General features: G+C 32.2%; 2 protein-coding genes across 2 annotated transcripts; both read left to right on the plus strand.

Annotated features, from left to right (window-relative positions):
- Positions 1-14,112: 14,112 nt before the first annotated feature.
- LOC108467118 (serine decarboxylase) lies at positions 14,113-17,074 on the plus strand. Its single transcript, XM_017767637.2, is given in 6 exon segments — positions 14,113-14,704; positions 14,949-15,180; positions 15,263-15,456; positions 15,560-15,696; positions 16,062-16,299; positions 16,302-17,074. Coding segments are annotated over 6 exon segments (1,434 nt in total). The 5' UTR covers positions 14,113-14,394; the 3' UTR covers positions 16,625-17,074.
- Positions 17,075-19,184: 2,110 nt separating this feature from the next.
- On the plus strand, positions 19,185-22,280 carry LOC108462040 (uncharacterized). Its single transcript, XM_017762046.2, has one exon. It carries the CDS (start codon positions 19,739-19,741, stop codon positions 21,065-21,067), a length of 1,329 nt encoding a protein of 442 aa, XP_017617535.1. The 5' UTR covers positions 19,185-19,738; the 3' UTR covers positions 21,068-22,280.
- Positions 22,281-25,559: the final 3,279 nt, after the last annotated feature.

Raw genomic sequence — 25,559 nt, forward strand, 5'->3', positions numbered from 1 at the left:
GGTGCTTCCTCATAAATTTAAGATGCGAGTTTGAAAAGTACAACGGACTACTTGCCCGAGGCGCACATAACAATGTTTTGTAGAAGGATAATCGGCTATGTGAACAACGATCAACTATTGATCCATTGTTTTCGGACGACCTAATGGGAGCAAATGGCTAGGTGGTACAATCAGTTGAGCCGTGCAAAGATCGGTTCATGGAGAGATCTTGCACAGCTTTCATGCAACAAGATAACCATGTGGTGATATGGCGCCAGATAGGATCACACTACAAAACATGGAAAAGAAGCCGAGTGAGAGTTTGGGCGAGATGCACAACGGTGGAGGAAATAGCGATGCAAGTCCACCACCTCTTTTGGAGAAGGAAACGACCATGCTCTTCATTAATACTTTGAAGGCCCCATTCATCACCCATATGATTGGGAATACTACCAAAAGTTTTTCGATATGGTAATGGCGGTGAGATGATTGAGAATGCCATAAGAGGTGGCAAGATTGAAGTTGGAGAAACTACCAAGAGGTCGGTTCAAAGAAAAGGAGAATGAAGTGAACAGATGAGCTCATACAATAGAGATCACTCAAGGTCAATAATCATCAATCAACCAAAGGTGACTACGAGGGGGCAACAAGGTTCGACAAAGTAGGAATCAAGTGTAAGGCAAAATTTTGAAAAGCTCCAATTTACGCCAATCCCAATGTCATATAAGGAGTTATATCAAAGTTTATTTGATTCACACGTGGTGTCCCCATATTATATAAAGCCGTTGCAACCCCCATACCCCAAATGGTATGATTCAAACGCTCAATGTGATTATCATACGGGAGTATCGGGGCATTCAATAGAAAACTGTACTGCCTTCAAGAAGACGGTTGAAAGATTCCTCGAGATGGGGATTGTGAAGTTTGATGACACCCCTGGTACAAAGAGTCCGTTACCAAATCACGATGATAAGAGCAAATAATTAAAGGACTCTGTCAAAGATGGAAAAATAAGAAGAGGATTAGTAGCATCGGATCCTGAGTAGAGAAACTTGTGAGGCATTCGTCCTTACAAACCTGGAAATGTTTTGAATGATTAGTCTGTAGAGGAACCTCTTGTAGTTTTTAGAGCTAATCTAGAGTAATGTTCAAAACACGCTTGTTGCTTTAAGCCTGGAAGCAATTAAACCCCTTTTGTGAAATAGGCTTGTATCCTAAGTCTTTATTTCAATAAAATGCATCTTTTTGAGCAAATATTCTTTGATTTCATCTCATACGGTACAAATAATTGTTCTTAGATTCTTTTTTTCTTTGGAATTTATTTCAAACATTCATTTATTCTTCATTCATGATCATACCATACAAATAATCATCCTTAGAATCATTTATTTCTTTGGAATCTGCCTTCAGCGGGTCTCCAGATATCAATGATATGAGTAACGCTGTTATTGACTCCGAGTCTCCTTTTGAGCGAAATATGGGCCTAAAGGGATCTCAACACTCTGAAGATGATAGAGATGTAGACTACTCTCTAATTTGTTAAGGATGGTAGAGTAAGATGAAAACAGATCCTCTCTTACAAAAAGAGAGAGCAGATGGGCCTATGACAAGAGAAAGATGCAAACATCGGAATCTGCATTTCCACAAAGGCAAAGCGAGACGTCATTGAGTCACTTCCTAGAATTTAAAGATTTTGTGCATGATCATATCAAGATACGCTTGGCTACTAAGATAAGAGGATGTTGCAGGGTTTTGAATGACATATGCTAATGGTTTTACGATGGCCAGGCTAATCATGAGATTTGGGTTCTGCTAGCCCACCATAGAAAGGGATTGCATCAGTATGCTGTAAATGCCAAATTTATAGAGAGAAAATTCATGTGCCCCTTCATGTGGGGCATGGAGGTTATGGGCCGATCTCTTTGAAAGCTTCTAACCAATACCGATTCACCTTTGAGGTCATCGTTTACCCCGAGAAAAGGATAAAAATTGTTTCATATGCCAATGTCACTAGGTCGACAGTCATCAAATTTCAAAAAAAGGGGTGCCAATAAAGAGTGCTAGAAAATCATGTCTAACACAGCTGCACAATGTCAAAAGGTCACAGTCTGTTTAAAGATTAGGAGTTATATGACAAAGGCAAAGGCAAAGGCAAAGGCAAAGGCAAAGGCAAAGGCAAAGGCAAAAAAAAAAAACACAAAAACACGAAAACACAAAAAAAAACAAAAAAATTCTAAAAAAAATGAAGCGGAAAAAGGAGAAGTCAGGGCGAAACCCCGCAAATGGAGCCTTGAGACTAAAAGGGATTCGAGTTGAAAACCCGAAAAGGGCAGCTCAAATTTGGATCAAAGTGGGGCATACATTAGTCTTGCTATGCCTGAATTAACAATGAAGAAGTATGCTACGTCTTGGGGCATCGACAAAGTACTCCGGATCCCCTAAACACATATTAAACTCAGAAAGGTCCTCAAGAAGTTGGTACAGAGAAGCTCAGGCTGCGATATCTGGGGCATCTAGCTTCCATTTTGCCCATTTTGAATTTGTTATCTTTGATTCTTCTCAAGATATGTCCAAATAAATTTTCTTCTTATTGCATTGCTATCTTTGATTAAATCATTCGTTTTGAGTTGATTTCATTCTTATTGCATTTGCAATCTTTGATTAATTTATCCATTTCCAGCTATGCTCATAATCAATTTCCTTCTTGTTAATTGTTTTGATCTTTTTCAAGCATTTTGCATTGAAATAATGATTAATGGACTAATAACACTTTCACAAAAGAAGTTTTGCATATTACTCTGGAAGTTTCTAAATAATACAAGAACCTGAAGTAGGACTATTGTTTAGAACTCACCAAGCTTAAGGGTTGGAAATATTATCTCTTTGGACTCTTTATTGGTTGAACCAAAAGACAAGATATTTCGTCAGTGATATAACCTCGACAAATGACGAGTAATGTCAACCTAAGTGTAAAAGAAGGTCATTCTCGAGAAAAGAAATGATACTTTGCATTCATATACATCTGGTTATTACACCCAGGGAATAGTGTAACAGATCAAACTGATTGAAGATGATACAAATCCTATGCCTTTGAGTTACAGCAGAATGGATGGAAGAAACCAAATGTTATTCCTCTGAAATCGCAGTAGGAGGCACAAACTTCATGTCCCAAAAGGTACAGTGGAAGGGACTCTGAAATTACAGTGGGGCAAGCTTTCCGAGCAAAATGTGATTGTTTCTTTGACTTTTTTGTCAAGAATACCAGCCGAACAAGATGCTAGCGTAATACGTCAGCGATAATGTCCTAATGAACAACGCACGATGATACCTTAAGCCTTTTTAAAAAGGGCTCATGACATTTCTACATTCATATAATAGCACATCTAGTTAGGAGCATTTGATTCATTTCAATCATAGCATCCTAATTATTTGACACATTCATAACACATTTAGTTAGGAGCATTTGATTCATTTCGATCATAGCATCCTAATCATTTGACATAAGCATAGATATATGGAACTGATTCTACGGTGATGTCCCTAGAATCGGTGAATTCACAAGCCTTAAGCCCTAAGCGGTAGGGTAACAGTTTGAGATTTACTGATCTTAACCCCTAAGTAGTAGGGAAACAGATCGAAGACGAAGGGTCTTAAACCCCTAATCGGTAGGGTAACAGACCGAATTGCAGATCTTATCTCCCTAAGCAGTAGGGAAACAGATCGAAGATGAAGATCTTAACCCCCTAAGCAGTAGGGAAACAGATCGAAGATTATGGGCTTTAACCCCCTAAGCAGTAGGGTAACAAGCCAAATTTATAAGCCTTAACCCCTAGCGGTAGGGTAACAGTCAAGATTTACTGATCTTAACCCCCTAAGCAGTAGGGAAACAGATCGAAGACGAAGGGTCTTAAACCCCTAATCGGTAGGGTGACAGACCGAATTGCAGATCTTATCTCCCTAAGCAGTAGAGAAACAAATCGAAGATGAAGATCTTAACCCCCTAAGCAGTAGGGAAACAGATCGAAGGTGATGGGCTTTAACCCCCTAAGCAGTAGGGTAACAAGCCAAATTTACAAACCTTAACCCCCTAAGCAGTAGGGTAACATGCTGAAGATTTACAGATCTTAACCCCCTAAGTAGTAGGGAAACAGATCAAAGATGATGGGCTTTAACCCCCTAAGCAGTAGGGTAACAAGCTGAATTTACAAGCCTTAAACCCCTAAGCAGTAGGGTAACAGGCTGAAGATTTACAGATCTTAACCCCCTAAGCAGTAGGGAAACAGATAAAAAATGATGGGCTTTAACCCCCTAAGCAGTAGGGTAACAAGCCGAATTTACAAACCTTAAACCCCTAAGCAGTAGGGTAACAGGCTGAAGATTTACAAATCTTAACCCCCTAACCAGTAGGGTAACAGGTTGAATTTACAGATCTTAACCCCTTAAGCAGTTGGGAAATAGATCGAAGATGATGGGCCTTAAATCCCTAAGTAGTAGGGTAACAGGCTGGAAATTACAAATTTTTTTTTCCCTGAAATGGCATTGGAGCGACTAAAAGCCACAGCAGATCTCCTTGAAGTTTCAAAGGATCTTTTCTTCCTGAAATGGCGTTGGAGCGGCTAAAAGCCACAACAGATCTCCTTGAAGTTTCAGCAAACCTCTTTTTCCCTGAAATGGCATTGGAGCAGCTAAAAGCCACAGTAGATCTCCTTGAAGTTTCAGAGGATCTTTTCTTCCTGAAATGGCGTTGGAGCGGCTAAAAGCCATAACAGATCTCCTTGAAGTTTCAGCAAACCTCTTCTTCCAGAAATGGCATTGGAGAGGCTAAAAGCCACAGCAGATCTCCTTGAAGTTTCAGTGGAAGAAGATCAAAACAAGTCTTATCTCCCTGAAGTTGCGAGGAGCGCATCAAGATAGCAGATCGATATTCTGTGCTTACGATGAAGCAGATCCAAGATTTCAGCATGGCATCCCTGTGCTTATAGGGAACAAGTTGAAAACATCAGCATCGCATCCCTGTGCTTATAGGGAACAAGTTGAAAACAACAGATTTGGCATCCCTATGCTTATAGGGAACAGATCGAAGATAGCAGATCTGACATTCCTGTACTTACAGTGAAGCGGATCGAAGATTTCAAAGATGGCATCCCCGCTTATAGGGAACAAGTTGAAAACAGCAGATTTGGCATCCCCTGCTTATAGGGAACAAATCGAAGATAGCAGATCGACATTCTCGTGCTTACGAAGAAGCGGATCAAAGATTTCAACATGGCATCCACTGTGCTTATAGGGAACAAGTTGAAAACATCGATTGGCATCCCCATGCTTATAGGGAACGGATCGAAGATAGCGGATCGACATTCTGTGCTTACGGTGAAGCGGATCAAAGATTTCACATGGCATCCCCTGCTTATAGGGAACAAGTTGAAAACATCGATTTGGCATCCACTGCTTATAGGGAACAAGTTGAAAACAACAGATTTGGCATCCCTATGCTTATAGGAACGGATCGAAGATAGCGGATCGACATTCCTGCTTACAATGAAGTAGATCGAAGATTTCAACATGACATCCACGTGCTTATAGGAACAAGTTGAAAACAATGATTTGGCATCCTGTGCTTATAGGAACGGATCGAAGATAGCAAATCGACATTCACTGCTTACGATGAAGCGGATCAAAGATAGCGGATATCGCCTTCGAGTTGTAGTGAAGCAGATTGAAGCCGTCAAGAGGCCATTTTAAAGAAGATCAAGAACTCAAGACTCGGAGCCACGCAAAATTGGTCTTTTGTAGTCTTTGCTCCATTCTCGTTACGATAATGAGCAAAGAGGGCATTATAAGACCCAAATTTTACCGGGACCCAATGAAACCAAACCCGAATTAAACCTAGCCTATTATCCAGTTACAAGCCCAAACCCAATTTTGGCCCAACCTAATCCCAACCCAAACACAAAAAAAAAAAATAAATAAATAAATAAAAACCTTGGCCACTTACTCCACCACCTTTGTTGGCCACCCACCTTGGCCACCAACTCCACCACCCTTGGCCACCTAAACCACCCCAACCACTCCACTTGTAAAATTTGGCTATAAAAGCCATTCAAGACTTTGTTTTTAGTGAGGTGGGTTTTTGGTTTTTTGGAGAAGGATTGTTCTTTGTTTTGGAAGAGTTTTTTTTTTGTTTTTTGGAGGTTTTTTTTGTTTTTTGGAAAGAAGGTTGTTTTTGTTTCTTGGAAAGGCTAGTTTTTAGAGATTAATCAAAGATCAAAGCAAAAGAGGTTTCTTTTGTCTATTCTCATCTTTAGTTCTTTATTTGTTTATTGTTTTCCTTTCAATTTTATTTTGTTTTTTATATACTGAAAGTAAAAATAAAAGTAAGAAGCTTACCCATATTTTCATTACTGAAAAAGGTTTTTTGAGGTCCCATCATGTGTGATGGCGCCGATGTGACCCGTGAGGTCCATGACCAAAACAAAGCCGGACCAACGGCGGATTTAGAAAAGAGGAGAAAGAGAGTTGAGAGCTTTGTTTTATTTTTTATTATTATTTTACTATTATTTATATTATTATTATTATTTCTCATGTATATATTATTATTTATATTATTATTATATTATATATGCTCTCTCCATATTTATTTATATTATTACTATCATTATTGTTACTTCTATTATTTTTATTTCTAACTACTATTATTATATATATATGTATTATTGTTTGTATTATTATTATTATTATCACCCCTATTGTTATTACTTTACTTTTGTATTCTAATATATTATTAATATTACTCATATTTTCATTATTTTTGCTATTACTATTATTATTATATATTAGTGTATATTTTATGTATATACATATATATATTTATATATAGTATTGTTTTTATTACTTTAATTTAATATTTTTATTATATTTGCTTTTGTATTTCTATATTTATTATTATTATATAGTAGTGTGTATTTCTATTATATACATATATATATATATATATATATTTATATATAGTATTATTGTTTACTTTACTTTAATATTATTCTTATTATCATTATATCCAACCCAATAATAATTCTTTCATAAAGTAATATTCCGTATTTGGTAATTCGAGACAATCGTGCCTAACTTATTGGGTTTCGATTTTCTCCTTTAACCTAAATAACGGAATACTCTTTTAAATCATGACATGAGTTTTGAAAATGCTTATTCTCGGAGATACGAGGTGTTGTGCCCTAACTTACTGGGTATGGCATTTTGTTACCTCAAAATAAGATTTTTGCAAGTAAAACTGGGTATGGCATTTTGTTACCTCGAAATAAGATTTTTGCAAGTAAAGGCAATATTCGATGTTTGGGAATTCGAGGAAACGTGCCCTAACTTACTGGGTTTCAATTTTCCTCGTTCACCTTAACTAACTGAATAACCTTTTGAAATACACGAATTTTTATATAAAAGGCAAGCTCGCTCTCGAAAATTCAAGATGTCGTGTCCTAACTTACTGGATGTGACATTTTATATTGTGAGACGAGAAGGTCCTTAACATTTGAGCATTTTCTTTATAAAGAGGGATCGTATTTTAAATTCTTTCAAGTTTTCAAATTTTCGACACTAAGACACTAATTAATTAGCTAGGTACCAATTTTGGGCGTATCGAGGGTGCTAATCCTTCCTCGTGCGTAACCGACTCCCGAACTCATTTTCTGATTTTCGTAGACCAAAAATTATCGTTTTGGTAAATCTTAACTTTTATTAAAATGATTAACTTAAGGTGATCCGATCACACCTAAAAAGATTGGTGGCGACTCCTGTTTTCGTTTTTTTTTTCTCCAAGTCGATACCCGTTTTTTTAAAAAAATGGTTACGACATTTATCATTCCATTTTAATCGACTTTTATGTTTATAATGATTTTTTTATTCACATTTGGTCGTTTTTGCAGTCTAGTTTTATAGAAAAATATTTTAATCAATTTTTTATTTTTTATTAAAACCACCTCAAAAAATTAATTTTGTTGACATATCTCACATTTGATTGTCATATAATGATATGTCAACATTTAATTCATTTTAAAATTTAAATTTTTATATATTCTTAATTATTTTAAATTTTTAAAATTAATTAAATATTAAGATATCATCCACATAACTATTTATGTATTGAAAAATTCATCAATTTTGAGTAAAAATAGATTTAAAAGTTAAGAAAATGAAAAATTAAATGAATGAATAAAATAATTTTTTAAATGCAATATATTTTACTAATATTTGTTAATTATAATATTGGATTTTAGAAAAATAGGATGAAATATTCTTCACAATTAATACCTATCTTTAAAAGGTAAAAAAGCAATCATGGCCATATAATTCTCATTTAATACAAAAAGATAAACCAATCATAATTAAAAAAAATATTATATTATATCATAATTAAAAAAATATTATATTATATCATTTTAAAGTTAATAATAAAAATAAAACAAAATAAACAAAATGAAATAAGAAAAAAATCAAAAAGTAAAAAAATAAAAGATAAAATTTATTAAGGAACAAAATAAAAAAGTAAAAATAAAAGAAATATGAAAATAAAAGAAAAAAACAAAAGAAATATGAAAATAAAAGAAAAAGGAAACAAAAAGGTGTCAGAAGGCAGAAAAGTGGTAGCGCCATTTAGAATGGCTCCACCTGAAAATGGTAAATTTTTTTTAAGTCCCCCATTTTTTCAGAATTTTAAGTATTTTCCTGGTATTTTATACTGATGGCGCCATTCAACATGGCTCCATCAAAAAATAATTTTTTAACACCTCTTGCTGACATGGCACTGTGGTGGCGCCATATCATATGGCTCCACCACTTTTTACTGTAGAAAACGGATTATTTTTGTATTTAATTAAAAAAGTGAGTTATTTTAATAATTTATTTATTTTTTTGGGTTAGTTTAATAAAAAAGCCCTTATTTATTAGCATGTTTGACTAAAATATGTTGATGATTTGTTTGCATCTTTTTTGAGGATTTTGTGTAGTCAATCTCTTCTTTATTATTAAAGAAATATCCAATCGAGCAAAATTACTGTTTAATGATTCTTATATGATCTACTTACCTTATGTATTGAGAATGTAATCCATAAATATATGAGTTGACTTTATGATTTTTGTATCAATATTAAAGATAATTTTTATAATTTGAGATATGCAATCCATGAAAATATGAGTTGATTTTATAGTTTTTTTATCCTTATGTTAAGGATAATTGATTTGATAAGATTTGAGTAAATCAAAATAAATTAAAAGTTAATTTGTGAAGATGAATTCACGCTTTAAGTATAGAAAGCTTGATCAACTACGATAGAGGTTTTATTATTGAGGTAAGTTTTTTTAATTGTCTATCGAAGTGCCAATGAAAGTGACCACTCCGGCTAGCATTTCAATAGGCAACATAATTAGCCTTGGAGATGGAAATCTTTTCAATCAAATCAGTTAGGCAATAACTTAAATGATTTTGTAGACATATATTGGCCAATATCTGAAGATTACTATTGCGGAGCAACAAATCTTTGGAGTTTGAATTGGATCAAGCAATTAAATCCCTTATTTTATGGAGATCAAATCGGGAGCATGGAAGGCATATCTCTCAAAAATCCACTTTAGTTTGGTCTTTATTAATATGTTGTATTTAGCAATTTTAGCGACTCTTTAATAAAGATTATGATTATAATTGATCTCTAATATATTAGCAAGGTCCAAACTTCTATATATTTCATAAACTTGTATAGGTTGAGGTATGGTGAGTAGAGGTGAGCAAAACTCAATTTGATTCAAAAATTTTGAATATTTTGTTAATTTCAAGTTAATCAAATTGAGTTTTTCCAGTCAACTCAATTAAGTAATTTAAGTTTCGAGTTCGAATCGAGTTGAATTTTGAAATTCGAATAACTCAAATAATTCAAATAACAAATTGATGTAAATACCTTTTTGGTCCCTATCAATTTTGAAAACAATCAAACTAGTCACTCTCTCAACAAAAATCGCAAAATAATTCAAAATCATTTTCAAAAATTCAAAATAATTTTAAAAGTCAAAATATTTAGAAAAATTCCAAAATTTATATTTTAAAATTATAAAAATTTTAAAAAATTCTAAAGAATATATAGAGAAAGTTAAAATTTTTCTAAAATAATAATTTTGGACCTAAATAAGTTAATTAATGATACGAGTTTATCATACTAAAGTATTTTTTTTTTTGCTTTGAAAAAGTTAAATATATATGGTTTCAAATTTATGTGCTTTAATATGAAATTAGTTAATATTGTAACAAGACTTTAATTTGACATGTTTAATTTTTTTAATTTAACTCAAACAATTCATTTGATTCAACTCAACTTGAATTTCATTTCACTCGACTCGATTAAAAAAAATTTCAAATTGAGTTAAAATGCTAAAATAGGACTCATCAACTCGATTAACTCAAAATTTTTTCACTTATTCAATCGAATGCTCACCCCTAATGGTGAATATTGGGAGGATTTTACTATTAATTGAGGAATGCATTTGTGACTGCAATTGAGATTAAACAAGTTGTCTTTACAGCCTAAGTTCTCATAGGGGAGAACTTAGAGGGGAATGATCTAGGTTTTTAAAATACAAAAGTGAGATTTCTTTACTAGGAGAGTGATAGGATTTGAATCACTTGTTGTATTTGGTGTTAAAGATAGTGGATTTATTCACTTAGCTAGGCTTCGCAGTCGTAGGGAAACTGAATTGCTTAAATGATTTCTTGTCCTCTTATCTTTATTTTGTTTTTCACAGTGCAATTAAAAGTACCCACTTTCGCTGTCATTTCTGTTCATACTTTATTTATTGCAATTATAGACTAGTACAAACAAACAATTGGTATCAAAGCCTCCCACTTAATGTAGATAGTATTGTTCCTAGTGTTGATACTTGCTTGAGATAGAAGATTATTCTTCATTGATACGACACCGTATATTTGACGGAGCAATAATCAAATCTTTAATAAAGTCTGTTGATAAAAAAGTATGGTAATCGATTCTCAATGTTGGGAGCCCCCAATTTTTTTATGTTGTTGGTGTCAAAACTCCCAAAGTTGAAACTACTTGGACCACTGAAGAATAAAGGCTTGCAAATTGCAAAGTCAAAGACTCTTAATGCAATCTTTTATCCTGTTGATAGTCTAGAGTTTAAAAAGATTTCTAAATACACTATTGCCTGTGAAACTTGATTAATCTTTTGAGATTGCTCATGAAAAACTCAACCCGATGAAAAAATAAAAACTGTAAATATTAATTGCCAAATTCGAAATCCTAAGAATGTTGAAAACAATGAAATTATTGGTTGCACCATCACCTGAAGATACCATACTGTTGACAAGTATAATTACAGTATCCTTGACGAAGCAAGACGAAAAACAAGTGCAAAGGTCAAGTGAGGGGTAAAGATAGTGGAAATGAAAAATTATCACTTCAGTTATTTTTGACTTTTATTTTTAATATTCTTTATGTTCATTTTACGACCTATATTTAAGGTTCATGATTGTCTTTTTTAACAGAGTTGTTTCCAAGATTCAAACTTAGGTTCTCTCTAAATCCTCCCATTAGGAATACAATATGTTTTATCATTGCATTCAACTATTGTCTTTTTATTTTTATATGTTAAACTGATATTATAAAAAGAAATTAAAAAGTAATGGTTGGCTATGTATGTGTTCAACCTAAAAGAAAAAAGAATTACTTAAAAAATAAATGAGAGCCGAATAGTGAATATAGAGAAATGATAAAGAAAAAGAAAAATGAGATGAGTGTCTGGTGCGGGGATGAGGAGTTTTCCTTCCGAGCCGTCGCGTTTGTTGTGATCCACTCCTTTGTAGATTTTACGAGGCAAAAGGCAGGAAGCTAAGAACCGACACCGAGCATCAAAGCACAAATGAAGGCAAAGTTGGGACAATACGTGGCAACTAAATAATTATTATAATAATGTGGTTCTTGTTTGTTGGGGGGGACACATTCACCACGTGACACCATTTCCATCGCAAAGAATCTACTCATGGGTCATACAGAATCGCCAAAAGCTTAGCTGAATCAAATTTTATTCTATTCTATTCAAATCACGTTCAATACTACAATAATAATAATGTTTTTATATTAAAAATTAAATTGTTTTATTTTATTAAAAATTAAATTAATTAATTATTGTATAAATTTTTTTTAAGTCGGATCGAAGTTTAGTTTAAAATTTTTTAAGCTCATGCCTATTTTAGACTTGATCCACCTAAAGTCAATTTTACTCTTTAAAATTAATAAAATATTATAAACACATTTTATTTTTTATATTATATAATTAAATTTAAATTTAAAAATATTTTTTATTATTAAACTTGAATTCGGGCAGGACTCAAGGTGTAAAAATACTTACTAAAGTTAGGTTGAATTTATCGGCTTAGATGGCCCTTGGACAAATTTAGAGTAAACTTATCATTTTATTAAAAATTCTATCTATTTTGATGAAGCAATATGACAATGATAACGCATGAATACTAATTCAAGTAAAATGAATGAAATTTTTAACGTGAAAAGTCTAATTCAAGGAACTAAACAATAATACATCATCACTTAACAAAGAAAATGAATAAAATTTTTAATATTTTAATATAATATATAAACATTTATTTATTTATTTTAATTAAAAAATAAAATATAGTCCGATTGTTAATATAAAAATGTCCGCTGAATAGACAACAATAACAAAATAAGTAAATAGAATGAGGTGATTTAAAATTTGAAATATAAATGCACTTAAGAAATGTTTCTTGAAACTAGAAGCTTCTTCTTACAAACAGTACTTAATTTCGACCATCAAATTATTACTACAATATTCTGAGTGGACTTCATCTGAATTTCTATTTAATAACTAAATTTTTATTTAAATTTAATAATAAAATATATTAATATTGATATTTTAAGGAATAATAATTTGTGCTCAGATTAGGAAAATAAAAATAAACAAAACTCATTCAAGCATTCATTCCCTTATGGTTATCATTTCAATTAAAATTATATTTAATTTTTAAATTAATTTATTACATATTTATTTTCGCTGAAAATAACATAAGTTCGAATTGCAATTGTACTAAAAAATAAATTTAAATTTTATTTCTTTTTTATCCTAAATAAATAAATAATAACTATTAATATAATAAATAAAAATACATACGATAGTATTTGGTACACTGGTAATATTTTTTTATTCTACAAATGATCATAAAATTTCTATGTATATTTTTTAATATTTTACTGCACCATTGTAAGGCATTTGTCACCTGATTGTGGAGCCTAAAATAATGTAAGAATGCATTTAAAAATCATTTAATTTTACTCAGATAATTTCATAAATTAATTGAATTTAAATGTAACTATTTATATGATGAATTTTAATAATTTGAAGATGAATTTTTTAATTTCACAAGTGAGTTTACGATACTATCACATATCTTTAATTAAAGTTTAAAAATAAATGGGACACATGATAATAAATTAATCCTGTTTCCAAAATTAAAAAATTCAAGAAATAATAATTTCAAAATTATCTCGTTCTTGAACATTTTTAAACAATTATAAGCATAACAGATGTTATATTTGTTTATATATTTTACTATATCTTATAAAATATTCGTCTTACCTTAAAAAATCCAAAATAAACTTTTAAATAGTAATGAAATGATAAATTCGAGGATAATAATTGTAGCACTAACACTAAAACCTATTCATTATAATTTTTTAAATAATTTTATTATAAGTTTAGATTATATATATTCTATTTAAAATTATATATAAATACGTTTCAGTACATCTAAAATTATATTCTATTATATTAATAATAATATTTATAATCGGACCCGATTCATTACATTTTACAGATAGGTTATGAAAGTAATAATTACATGCAAATTGAAAGGCAAAGTGGGTTCTGTTTCCCAAATTTAATGGATCTCCATAAATCTAGTTTCAGCCATCCAACCCAAAATATCTGTAAACCTACCTTCACGCGGCACTGACACTACCATTACTTTATTTTAATTTCTGTTTTTTTAGATTAAAATATTATTAATATTATTATTGTTTTTGTTATCAATCTGTAACTGCTAATAATACAAATTGAATAGTTCCGGTAAAAAAAATGAAGAAAGCAGATTCGGCACGACTCAACAGTACACGAGCCAATCTCCATTAAGCATGGGAAATTTAGGCAAATGCCAATGGCTGCCGCCTATAAATGTAATCGAAGCTCTGCAGAATCTCTTCGCCATCACCATCTGCATCTGCATCTCATTCTCCATTGTCTTCGATATTTTTCAGATCTATAATCACTCTAGAAACTACCAAACCCTTCTCATTTCCGATCTAAGTATTCATGGCTGGGGGCGCCGAGATCAAGGCACCGTCGCCTAACGTGAACGGAAAGGCAGAGATTTTGAAGGGTAACTTTGAACCTACCGCTATTGAAGTGGAGCCGTTGCCTCCGGTTGTACCGGAGAATGGCGTGGACAAGCCGTCGGAGAAAAGTAGGAACATTGTGTTGGGGAGGAACGTGCACTCCACGTGCCTGACCATAACTGAGCCTGAAGTTAATGATGAAGTCACTGGTGACAAGGAAGCTCAGATGGCTGGCGTCTTGGCTCGATATCGCAAAAACCTTATGGAGCGGACAAAGTACCATTTAGGTTTGATGTGTAACTAAGCAAAACTTGTGATTATTAAATAAAAATGAAGAAACTAATACAATATGACATCGGTAAATGTAAATCTTGTATTGTGTTCTAAAATATTGAAGAAATCTTTTAACTGTTAATTTTTCGAAAATTTTATTTGGTTTTTTGCATCCGTAATCAGATTCGGCTTTTGTCTATAACCAGGTCGTCGCTTAAATTTTTTTATGGGCTAGTAATTGAAGTGCGAATTTTGCAGGTTATCCTTATAATCTGGACTTCGATTACGGTGCATTAGCACAGTTGCAACATTTCTCAATCAACAATCTTGGAGATCCATTCATTGAAAGCAATTATGGAGTTCATTCAAGGCAGTTTGAAGTTGGTGTGCTAGATTGGTTTGCCCGTTTGTGGGAAATAGAAAAGGATGAATACTGGGGTTACATTACAAATTGTGGTACAGAAGGCAATCTTCATGGAATTTTAGTTGGGTTAGTGTTTGTTTAAAACTTGGTTACGTACATTTTGACTATTATAATTGAAAAAAAAATCACTGATGATTGAGTTTTGTAGGAGGGAAGTGTTTCCCGATGGAATTTTGTATGCTTCACGAGAGTCTCATTACTCTGTCTTTAAAGCTGCACGAATGTATCGTATGGAGTGTGTGAAGGTTGACACTTTGGTCTCGGGTGAGATTGATTGCAGTGATTTGAGACCGAAGTTGCTTGCTAATAAAGACAAACCGGCTATACTCAACGTTAACATAGGTCTCTTTCGTCTCTCTAGCATATGTATCCTTACACTGTCACAGGTTCAGGCCAATAAGTATTGAAACGAGAAGCATAACTTGGTTAATGATGTTTGCTGCAGGAACAACTGTAAAAGGAGCAGTAGATGATCTTGATGTTGTGATAAAAACCCTTGAAGAATGTGGATTTTCACATGATCGATTCTACATTCATTGTGATGGAGCTTTATTTGGACTCATGATGCCTTTTGTCAAACGGGTAAGTTATCACATGTATAGCTCCTGATTCATATGTTGGTTTTGAGGGAAGATAGCAAAGCTCCCTCGTCACATGTGAGGCATGAACATACTGCTCTTGTTCTTCCAATTTATTATTCCTTTCTAGCAAGTTTATAATGTAAGCTGGTATGGGTTTCCTCTGGTTTTTAGCATAAATTAGGGCTAGATAAAGTGATTCAGGAATAGTAATTCTAAAGAACAGAGATAAAGTACCATAAGAGTCCTTTCTTGCTTTTTATGGTCTGTCTATGTATGTATCAAAAAAATTATGATGTTTGTTGGCATTCTTAAAAGATGTGAAAGAAATCCTGTCTTAAGCTTGATATCATTCTTGGTGGTGAACAGGCACCGAAGGTTAGTTTCAAGAAGCCAATTGGAAGTGTGAGTGTTTCTGGCCATAAGTTTGTGGGTTGTCCAATGCCTTGTGGTGTTCAGATCACAAGGATGGAACACATCAATGTGCTTTCAAGCAATGTTGAATACCTAGCATCAAGGGATGCTACGATCATGGGAAGTCGGAATGGTCATGCTCCTCTTTTCCTTTGGTATACTCTCAATAGAAAAGGTTATAAAGGATTTCAAAAGATGTTCAGAAATGCCTCAGAAATGCTCACTACTTGAAAGACCGACTGCACGAGGCTGGGATCAGTGCTATGCTAAATGAACTCAGCAGTACGGTTGTGTTTGAGCGGCCCCGGGATGAGGAGTTTGTTCGTAGGTGGCAACTTGCTTGTGAAGGGAATATAGCACATGTGGTGGTGATGCCTAATGTGACAATCGAAAAACTGGATTTCTTCTTGAATGAATTAGTTGAAAAACGGTCGACTTGGTATCAAGGGAATGTTCAACCTCCTTGTATTGCAGCAGAGATAGGGAAAGCGAATTGCGTTTGTGCTCTGCACAAGTGAAAAAAAATATCAGTCTATGATTCGGGAATTCCTCTATTTTCATGCAGCTTGTCATTTGGTTTTAATGAAATATAGATTATATTCATAAGTTTTTCGTTTTACATTCTCATTGTTATGGTAAATAGTAGCGCCTATCGACATGTTCATATATTGGCTATTCTGTCTGCCTTGGTCAGGGGCTTTTGTGTGCGGCTTGTGACATATTCATATACCAACTTTATTGACCGAGTAACCTATGTCTGGTCTTGTAAGGCATATGTACTGTAATGCTCCTACCACACTTCGATTATGTTTTATGCCGTCATTTTTATGCTGCACTTCCCGTAGCAAGAAGTTGTGAGTAGGGGTGTAATTGAGTCAGAGCTATGTTAAAATATTGTTAAGCTTGAACTTGATATTCGGCTCGAGCTTGATCGGATATTTATTTTTAAGTTCAAGTTCGGCTTGAGATATGCTTGAGTTACTTTAGTTTGTTTATTAATTTTTGTACTTAAACTCGAACTTAAATTTGAGCTCGACTCAGTCATAAATCTTATTAATAAAATATATTAAGGGAAATGACATAATATAATAATATAAAAATATGAATAGTTTGATTAGGCTCTCGAAGGTAGAAGTATCATGAAGGTTTTTGTATTGAGAGTTAGATTATATTTTGTCTCTTTTATTAAAAAAATTGAACAAATTAAGTTTTATACATTAGATCAAAGAGCAAAATGGTCATTTTATTAAAAATTTTATTAATTTTTATTGTTAAAAATTGGTTCATGCATGTCGAAATGAGGTGTATATAGCACGCCATGTGTAACTATTTAGTTATTCTGTTAGCCATGTCAGTTTTTAACATTAGAAGTAGATTAAAATTTTAATTGAAATGATCAATTTGCTCTTTGATTTAATGTATAAAGGCTAGTTTGCTTATTTTTTGAGTAAAAGGGAGCAAAATGAAATTTGATTCTTAGTACAGGGGTCACCATATTATTTTTACCAGCTCGCGAGTCGCTCAAATTAAGTATTACTAAGTTCGAATTCGATTCAATTGTTAGCTCGAGCTCAATTCAATAATTATCAAATCAAATTTAAATTCTTTTCGAGTTAAACTTGAATAACTTGTGAGTATCGAATTATACTAGTAGCAACATCCTTGAGGAAAAAACCTTCATTCAACTGCTACACTAATATATTAACTTCATCAGTAGAGTTTCCCGCGATGATAACGTATTAGTTATCTAATATTGTAAAACAATTTAAATTTATTGTCGATTATTAATATTTTCATAAACTGAATTATAAGTAAAATAATAAAATATTTGTGTTTAAAATTTAATTTCTAATCAACAACTATATATTTTCATATTTGGCGGTGCGTGTTATATTTAAGAAATCCAAATATTAAGGTTGGATTTTGATGGGCGGTGCATTTATTTATAGTTAGTCTAAAATTTGCGATGGTAGTGAGATTAGATATTGTAATGATACTGTAATGCAATACAAAAAATAAACTAAACGCACCGCACCAAGTCACCCATTCAAACTCACCTTAAATATCCATGCATCTGCTATTTCTTATCTCCATAAAAATAGAACATATTAAAGTTTCAATCAAATTTATTTGTAGTACAATATGTTTATATTATTATTATCATTATTATAGTAGTAATTTTGTTGGGAGGGTCTAAAATGACATTTATTATTTTAATGATGGGTTTAAATTTTTGGTTCAATAACAAGAGTATTATGTTCTAGGCATGAAAATCTGAATTTGATTCCAAGCAGTTTCATAATCCTTCTCCAATTATTAAAAGAAATTTGAAATTTTAAAATAAAAAATTTATTTATATAAAATACATTTTTTACAATTAAAAGAAATAAAACCCTAAAGGTTGTGTTTTAAGGAAAGATTTAAAAGACCAATTTCATTTGTTGATTGAGTCTTAACTCGATTGGTATGAGCATTATTGTTAATGTAGTAGGCGCATTATCCTCCTATTTATGAGTTCGGAAGAAGCTATAGGTAATTCTAAACATTGTATAAAAAAAAACAGATATGATCCGAATCTATCATGAGATTGTTTAAAAAAAAAAGGACTAATTTCATTATTGTCAAAATCTACAAATTTTAAAAATAAATTTACTTTATTTAAGTAGAAACAATAGAAAATTTCAAATTTTATAAAAAAATTCCAAATAAAAATTGGGTAACTCAAATTTTCATAATTTTATTCTATTTAATACGTACATGCTTATGAAATAAATATTGTTTATTTAATTTTAATATATATTTTAAATTTTATATTATTAAAAATATATACGAGTTATAATGAAAAATATTTATATATATATTTTTCTTTTAATAATATTTTTTCAAACAAAACAATTACAAATAGTAACCAAATAAAAATTATAACGGAAACAGGGATTCAACATTAAATTGAACCTATTTAGTCTAATCTAATATAATTGAAAAATTAATCAATTTGTTAAATTATAAATTTATATTCTATGTTACTACTAAATATATGAATATTTTATTCATCTCTTAAATACTAAAATATGTCAAGAATGGAGCCCATCTTCCCCATACATTGAACCTGTAAAAGTTTTTAATATAAATAATTATACAAAAGCCAAAAACCCTCACATATAAAACGCTTTGGCAACTTCTACTAAGTTTTCCCTTTCAGTTTTCATTTTTGCTGCTTTCATTAACTTAGTCTCAGCTAATAGTTGATGATTCCAACTCCTCGATTATCGGCCCTAATTTCAGGAAAGCTTTCTTCTTTTTTTTTTTTTTTTTTTGGTGCGTGACTTTTTTCTCTACGTTTTTGGTGATGTTGAATGTAGGTTTTTACTAGTTTGTATCATTTTTTTTTTTTGGAATTGTCATTAAAGGGTAGAAATCTGTTAATGTATGCTTGTTTAGCTTGGTGAGCTTGGTTAATTTGGGATTTTTTTTTTCTAATTGCCTTTGTTTGGTAGATTGCAATGTATTGAAAGGGAAGACTAGAACATGTTATGCTTGATTGTTTTTGGTTAATTGAGTGCTTGAATGGTATTTATAGTTTAGGCTGAATAGCTTCAAAGGGGCAATGACATGAAATCTTGAAATAAGCAATGGAAGGCAATTTATCAAGAGGAATGATTCCTGGTGGGAGTTCTTTTGGAGGTCTTGATTTACAAGGATCAATGATGGTTCATCATCATGCACAAAACCCACATAATATAAATCATCATCATCACCACCCTAACCCTCGCCGTGGCACTTCTGCCCATCCTGGTTTTCGGCTCACGGCGGGGACCATGCAGAACTCTGATCAACCTATTTCAATGATAGATTACAACAAGATGGAAATAGGGAAATGTTCAGTAAGTGATGAGGATGAACCTAGTTTTGCAGAAGAAGGTGTTGATGGTCATAACGACGGGAATAAAGGCAAGAAAGGATCCCCATGGCAGCGTGTGAAGTGGACTGATAAAATGGTGAGGCTTCTAATTACGGCGGTGTCTTATATAGGGGAGGATATGGCGGGGGATTGTGGTGGTGGGATGAGGAGGAAATTTGCAGTTCTACAGAAGAAGGGTAAATGGAAATCGGTTTCGAAAGTCATTGCTGAGAGGGGCTATCATGTTTCTCCTCAACAGTGTGAAGATAAGTTCAATGACCTGAATAAAAGGTATAAAAAACTAAATGATATGCTTGGTAGGGGCACTTCTTGTCAAGTTGTTGAGAATCCGGCACTTTTGGATGTTATAGATTACTTAACAGAGAAAGAAAAGGATGATGTGAGGAAAATTTTAAGCTCAAAGCATCTTTTCTATGAGGAGATGTGTTCTTATCATAATGGGAACAGATTGCATCTGCCTCATGATCTAAAATTGCAGCGATCCTTGCAATTGGCTCTTAGAAGAAGAGATGAGAATGAAAACGACAATGTAAGGAGGCATCAACATGATGATCTTGATGATGATGACCATGACATGGAAACTGATGATCATGATGAACTTGAGGAGAATCATGCTTCACATGGGGATAACAGAGTGATATTTGGTGCACCAGTGGGCTCTACAAAGAGATCTAGACAAAGCCAAGTCCATGAAGATGCTTGTTTCCAGAAATTTTTAAACTCTCAGGACTGCAACAAAAGTTCATTTTCCTGTCCACCTGTCGCCCAAGCTGATACAAACCAAGTCCTACCTGACTACTCAAGAGCTGCATGGTTACAGAAGCAGTGGATTGAATCCCGCTCACTTCAGCTAGAAGAACAGAAACTGCAAATTCAAGTGGAGATGCTAGAACTGGAGAAACAACGTTTCAAGTGGCAGAGATTCAGTAAGAAAAGTGATCGTGAACTAGAAAAGATAAGAATGGAAAATGAGAGGATGAAGCTCGAGAATGAACAAATGGCATTAGAGTTGAAGCGAAAAGAGTTAGCTGCTGATTAAAACCATGTATTTTGTTTTCTGCAGTGCCAAGGCCTTGATGCAAAATTATTTTGTTGTTGGTAAGCTGCTATTGATTTTTCCTTGGAGTATCACATATAGTTTGTTGATATTGATTAATATTATTATGATTACTGTATTGGATATGGCCTTTTCCTACTTGTCTTAGGTTGCTAGTTTGTTTAGACTTTGGTTCTCTTAGATGTTCCACTATTCTATAAGATGGATGTGCTGTTTATTGTTTTACATGTTAAATATGTTTAATTTTAGGGTACATTAGATTGCAACTCATGTCTACATTTGTTTGATTTTAGGGTTCTTTTGTTCCATATGATTGGACTCTCACTCTTTCCCTTCATCTTAAATGTTGTTGTTTGATGTGTAGCTTCTGCAAGCTTGGCAATCTTCTCTATGGTTGCCTTATATCTACTTACGGTGGAAGTACCATAGGGGCCCTTGTACTATGAGTCAGATTGCAATTTATCCCCTCTACTAAAAAAATGAGCAAATTAGTCCCTATACGTTAAATCAAAGAGCAAACTAGTTCTTCTGTTAAAAATTTTATCCAGTTTTACGATTAAAAATTAGTCCCTGTATATCTGCATGAGTTACTAGTGGCATGCTGGTTATTTCGTTAGCCATGCTAGTTTTTAATAGTAAAAATGGAAGAAAATTTTAACAGAAAGGACAGATTTACTCTTTGATCAAACGTACAGGGATTAACTTGTCCATTTTTTAAGTAAAGGGAACATAATGAAATCTGACTCTTAGTAAAAGGACTTTCACGGCACTTTTACCTATGTGTTACTATGTCTTGAGACTCTTGAGAGATAGGCTGTGCATGGGATCGATTTCTTGATACTATGATTGCAAACATTGCCTATATATAGAGAGAGATATAGAGAGAGATAGCATTTAATAACCTTCCAACCCACCGTTTTGAGTGTCTCTAAATGCTGCCCGAGTATATTAGAGGTCATATATAGTAGGTTTTCTTGAATTCTGGCCTGGAGTACCCCCTCTGTTATTGAAGGAACAGTAGAAGGGAGCATTGAACTAACCTTATGGGTTATTATTGTCCTTTATTTATTACTGGTGGTGGAGTTTAAGCAGGTCCATACCATTTTAACTATGTTATTGATCTTTAATTGACTTCCTTGTATACATAAATGGTTACATAATAAAAGCATCTATAACACTACTTGGTTGGTGAAAATGTAGAGGTGAAACGATTGCTCTCAATACTGCTTATTCATTTTGTTCAGTTTGCTGTCAAGATACATATGTCCATTTAAGAAAATTAGCTATTTTCATGTAAGTAAATACAATTGTTTGTGTGTGCCATAAGCAAACATAAAATCTATGAAGCATGGACTTGCATAAGTATACTATGACATGAACACCGCTGACATGACAGCTTAAAAAGAAAATGACATGGACATGGAAATTAATATAATTTAATTTCATATATAAAATAAAGTCTATTATTATTCATATCAAAATTCTTTTATAACCAATAATCTTTTTTTATTGTTAACATTGATTTAAATTATTTATTTCATGAAAAGATAATTAATAATTTTTAATTTAAGTTTAAGTATTATTTGTTAAAAAATTAAATTGTTTTTGGGTTTTTGGGATAAGTGAAAACATTTCCGAACCAATAGAAAACCTTAACCTCCTCTTCTGTTTTTATTTTTCATAAAACTAAACGTAATCGCATTGGAGGTAAATGTTCATTTAGATGAGTTTTTAATAATTTCAAGCAAAAGAAATTACTAAAAGATTGATTAAGAAACTTTTCCTCTTAATCAGTACCTCTCCCTAATCTAAAAACTTAACTACGTGTATAATAACTATAAATGTTTATGATATAGATGCTTTGATAATCAAAGAAACCCAGATACTATCATAGTTAAAAGGAAAGACTTCAAGCTGAAATATAAGCAATGTTTGCCAGAGAAAAGAAATCAACATTAAAAATTTGAAAAGCAACAAACATAATCCAATAAAGTTCAGAGCCAAAACAAGCAAATCAGCTCCTCTTTTTTGTTCAACAAATCTACCAAAGGACTTCATTTATCGGTAAGAATATCCATCCTATAAGGGTGAAGCACCTTAAGCTGATTTTCCAAGTATTTGGTGCTTCTATCTAATCCTACAATTTCTTCATCAAGATGTTCAAGCCCTCTGTTCTCCAATGCTGAGTTTGGTCTGGCAGTAGCAACTGGTTCAGTATCGGCCTTGCAGCAGCTTCGTCTTCAACATCTTCAATTACAACAACCACATGCAAATGTGAGCAAATAAGAAACTAAAATATGTAACAAATATCCGCTCATCACCTTTAATCTTAACGGTGTTGACTTAAAAAGGTCTTCTTTGGACAAAGTTTAGCTTTGACATCTTGAATCCCTCAAGAAATGCTTGGGATGAATTCATCAAGGAATGGAGAGACTCATGGAAGATTTCTCCGCAAGAGGAGTCTTTGACCCCTTCAGTGATCACCCGATGGCAAAGAAAAAGTGTTGAATGAAGTAAAGGTTACTAATAATGCAACTACATAGGTTTTTTATTGATTAACATTCACATTAATGAATTGATATTTTTCTTTTGATTTTCACTAAATCTTTCTGTATATTGTTTTACTTGACTGCATGCTATAAATTACTGGAATAATGTGTTTATGGTAGCTGATTTATGTACAGTCTTTCTTGTGAATGTATAATTTCTAATAAAGTAATCAAAGCAATGTTTTGAGATGCAAATACCTTGTATTATGAAGGTTTATTCTATCATTTTGTCTACAAGTTTTCAAAAATCCATTGACTTAAAGTTCATCCCCAATGTTGCTCTTGTAAAGAATCCGTTTTAAAAATTGTTGGCTTTGTTTACATAACAATGAACTATTTTTAAAGACAAATCCTTCTTAAGGATACAGTAGCTTGAATAAAATTAACCTTGAAGGCAAAGTTGACCATGAAGATATGCGAGCTTGAATAAGATGATGTGATATTGGATTGGGCTATCTGTTTAAGTCAAAAGGTCCGCTCAAAAAGTGTGAGGGTTTGGGTAAAATATAGATTTAAAAAATGGGTTTAGACAAAAACTAAGGCCAATTTTCTAAATGAGTTGGATATTGGGTAAGTTTTTTCACTTGGGTTCGGCCCAAATTTGCCTAAAATTTTTCCCCTGCTGTTGTTTACTACTGCTTTGCTATCATTTTGTTATTATATTGCTAATATTTTCTCGTTATTGTCTGGATATCGTATAACTCTTGTTTTATTATTAATTTTGCTTACTAATATACAACTATTTTAGTGTTATTTAAGTATAAAGAATTTTTAATGTATTTTCAATTTGTTGGAAAATAATTATTTTAATGTATTTGATGTATTTGATGCATTATATTTTTAAATTTCTTTTATATAAAAATAATATAAAAATTTTAATATGGGCAGGTTGGACCAAGCTTGGGTTTAACATTTTTTTATCCGAGTTGGCAAAATTTTAAGTTCATTTTTCGAGTCCGACCAAACCTAGGCCTAAAATTTTACATCAACCCCACCAATGATCAAGTCTATTTTAAAAGTATGGAAGTTGAATAAAATATTATCTTTTGATAAACTTCATAGTATTTGTTAACTTTGTAGTCCGAAAATTTTATCATTTTTGACATTTATGTTGAATTTACATTGTTAATATAGAACAACTGCTTTGTTTCTTTATTTTCTTTATATTTTTATTAAAATTTCATGGATTGTAATTAATTTTAACATTCCATTTTGGAAATATAATTGTTAGAAAAGAGAATTTTGAAAAATAAATAAATAGGAAATAGTATACTTTTGCCGACGGTAGCAACAGCTGAATCTGTCAGTAAATGTCTTGAATAATTATAAAAATTAAAAAATAAATTTAACTTTTACTGACGGAAAAGACGTCAATATAAGTTTAAAGGTCAAAACTGAAAATTAGTGGTCATAAATAAGATATGTATAATTGGTTGGGATAACTATCCGCTAACGTTATTTTTATCGACGGATTTAACAAGTTTTTAATAAGTATAAGGTAAAAGGTATATATTGGCAGAGAATCTCCGTCATTATAATCCTATATTGACCAAAATTTTATCGACGGTCCTATTTTTGTTCCGACAATATTTTTTTCGCTGGTATAGGTTCTAAGGTGCTATACCGATGGTTTTTGGATATATATTGAGAAAATTTTACCATCATTAAATGAAAATTGAGATAATTTTGTGAGAAGTGATTGTAACGAGATTGGATTCAAACACTCATACAAGAGACTATAAGTCCTTAAATTATGTATATTAGTGTAACCATGATTTAAAAAGAAAATAAAATGTTGATTTAAATAAATTAATTTTTATTTAAATTCAAATTTTAAGCAAATAAGTTGAATTTTACAAAATTCCAAGATTTGATTAATGCGTAAACTATCAAAATAGTCACTTTTGTTTTTCTCATGTTACATT

This window comes from Gossypium arboreum, chromosome 2 (genome assembly GCF_025698485.1).
Source record: "Gossypium arboreum isolate Shixiya-1 chromosome 2, ASM2569848v2, whole genome shotgun sequence".
In the NCBI taxonomy this organism is placed as follows: domain Eukaryota; kingdom Viridiplantae; phylum Streptophyta; class Magnoliopsida; order Malvales; family Malvaceae; genus Gossypium; species Gossypium arboreum.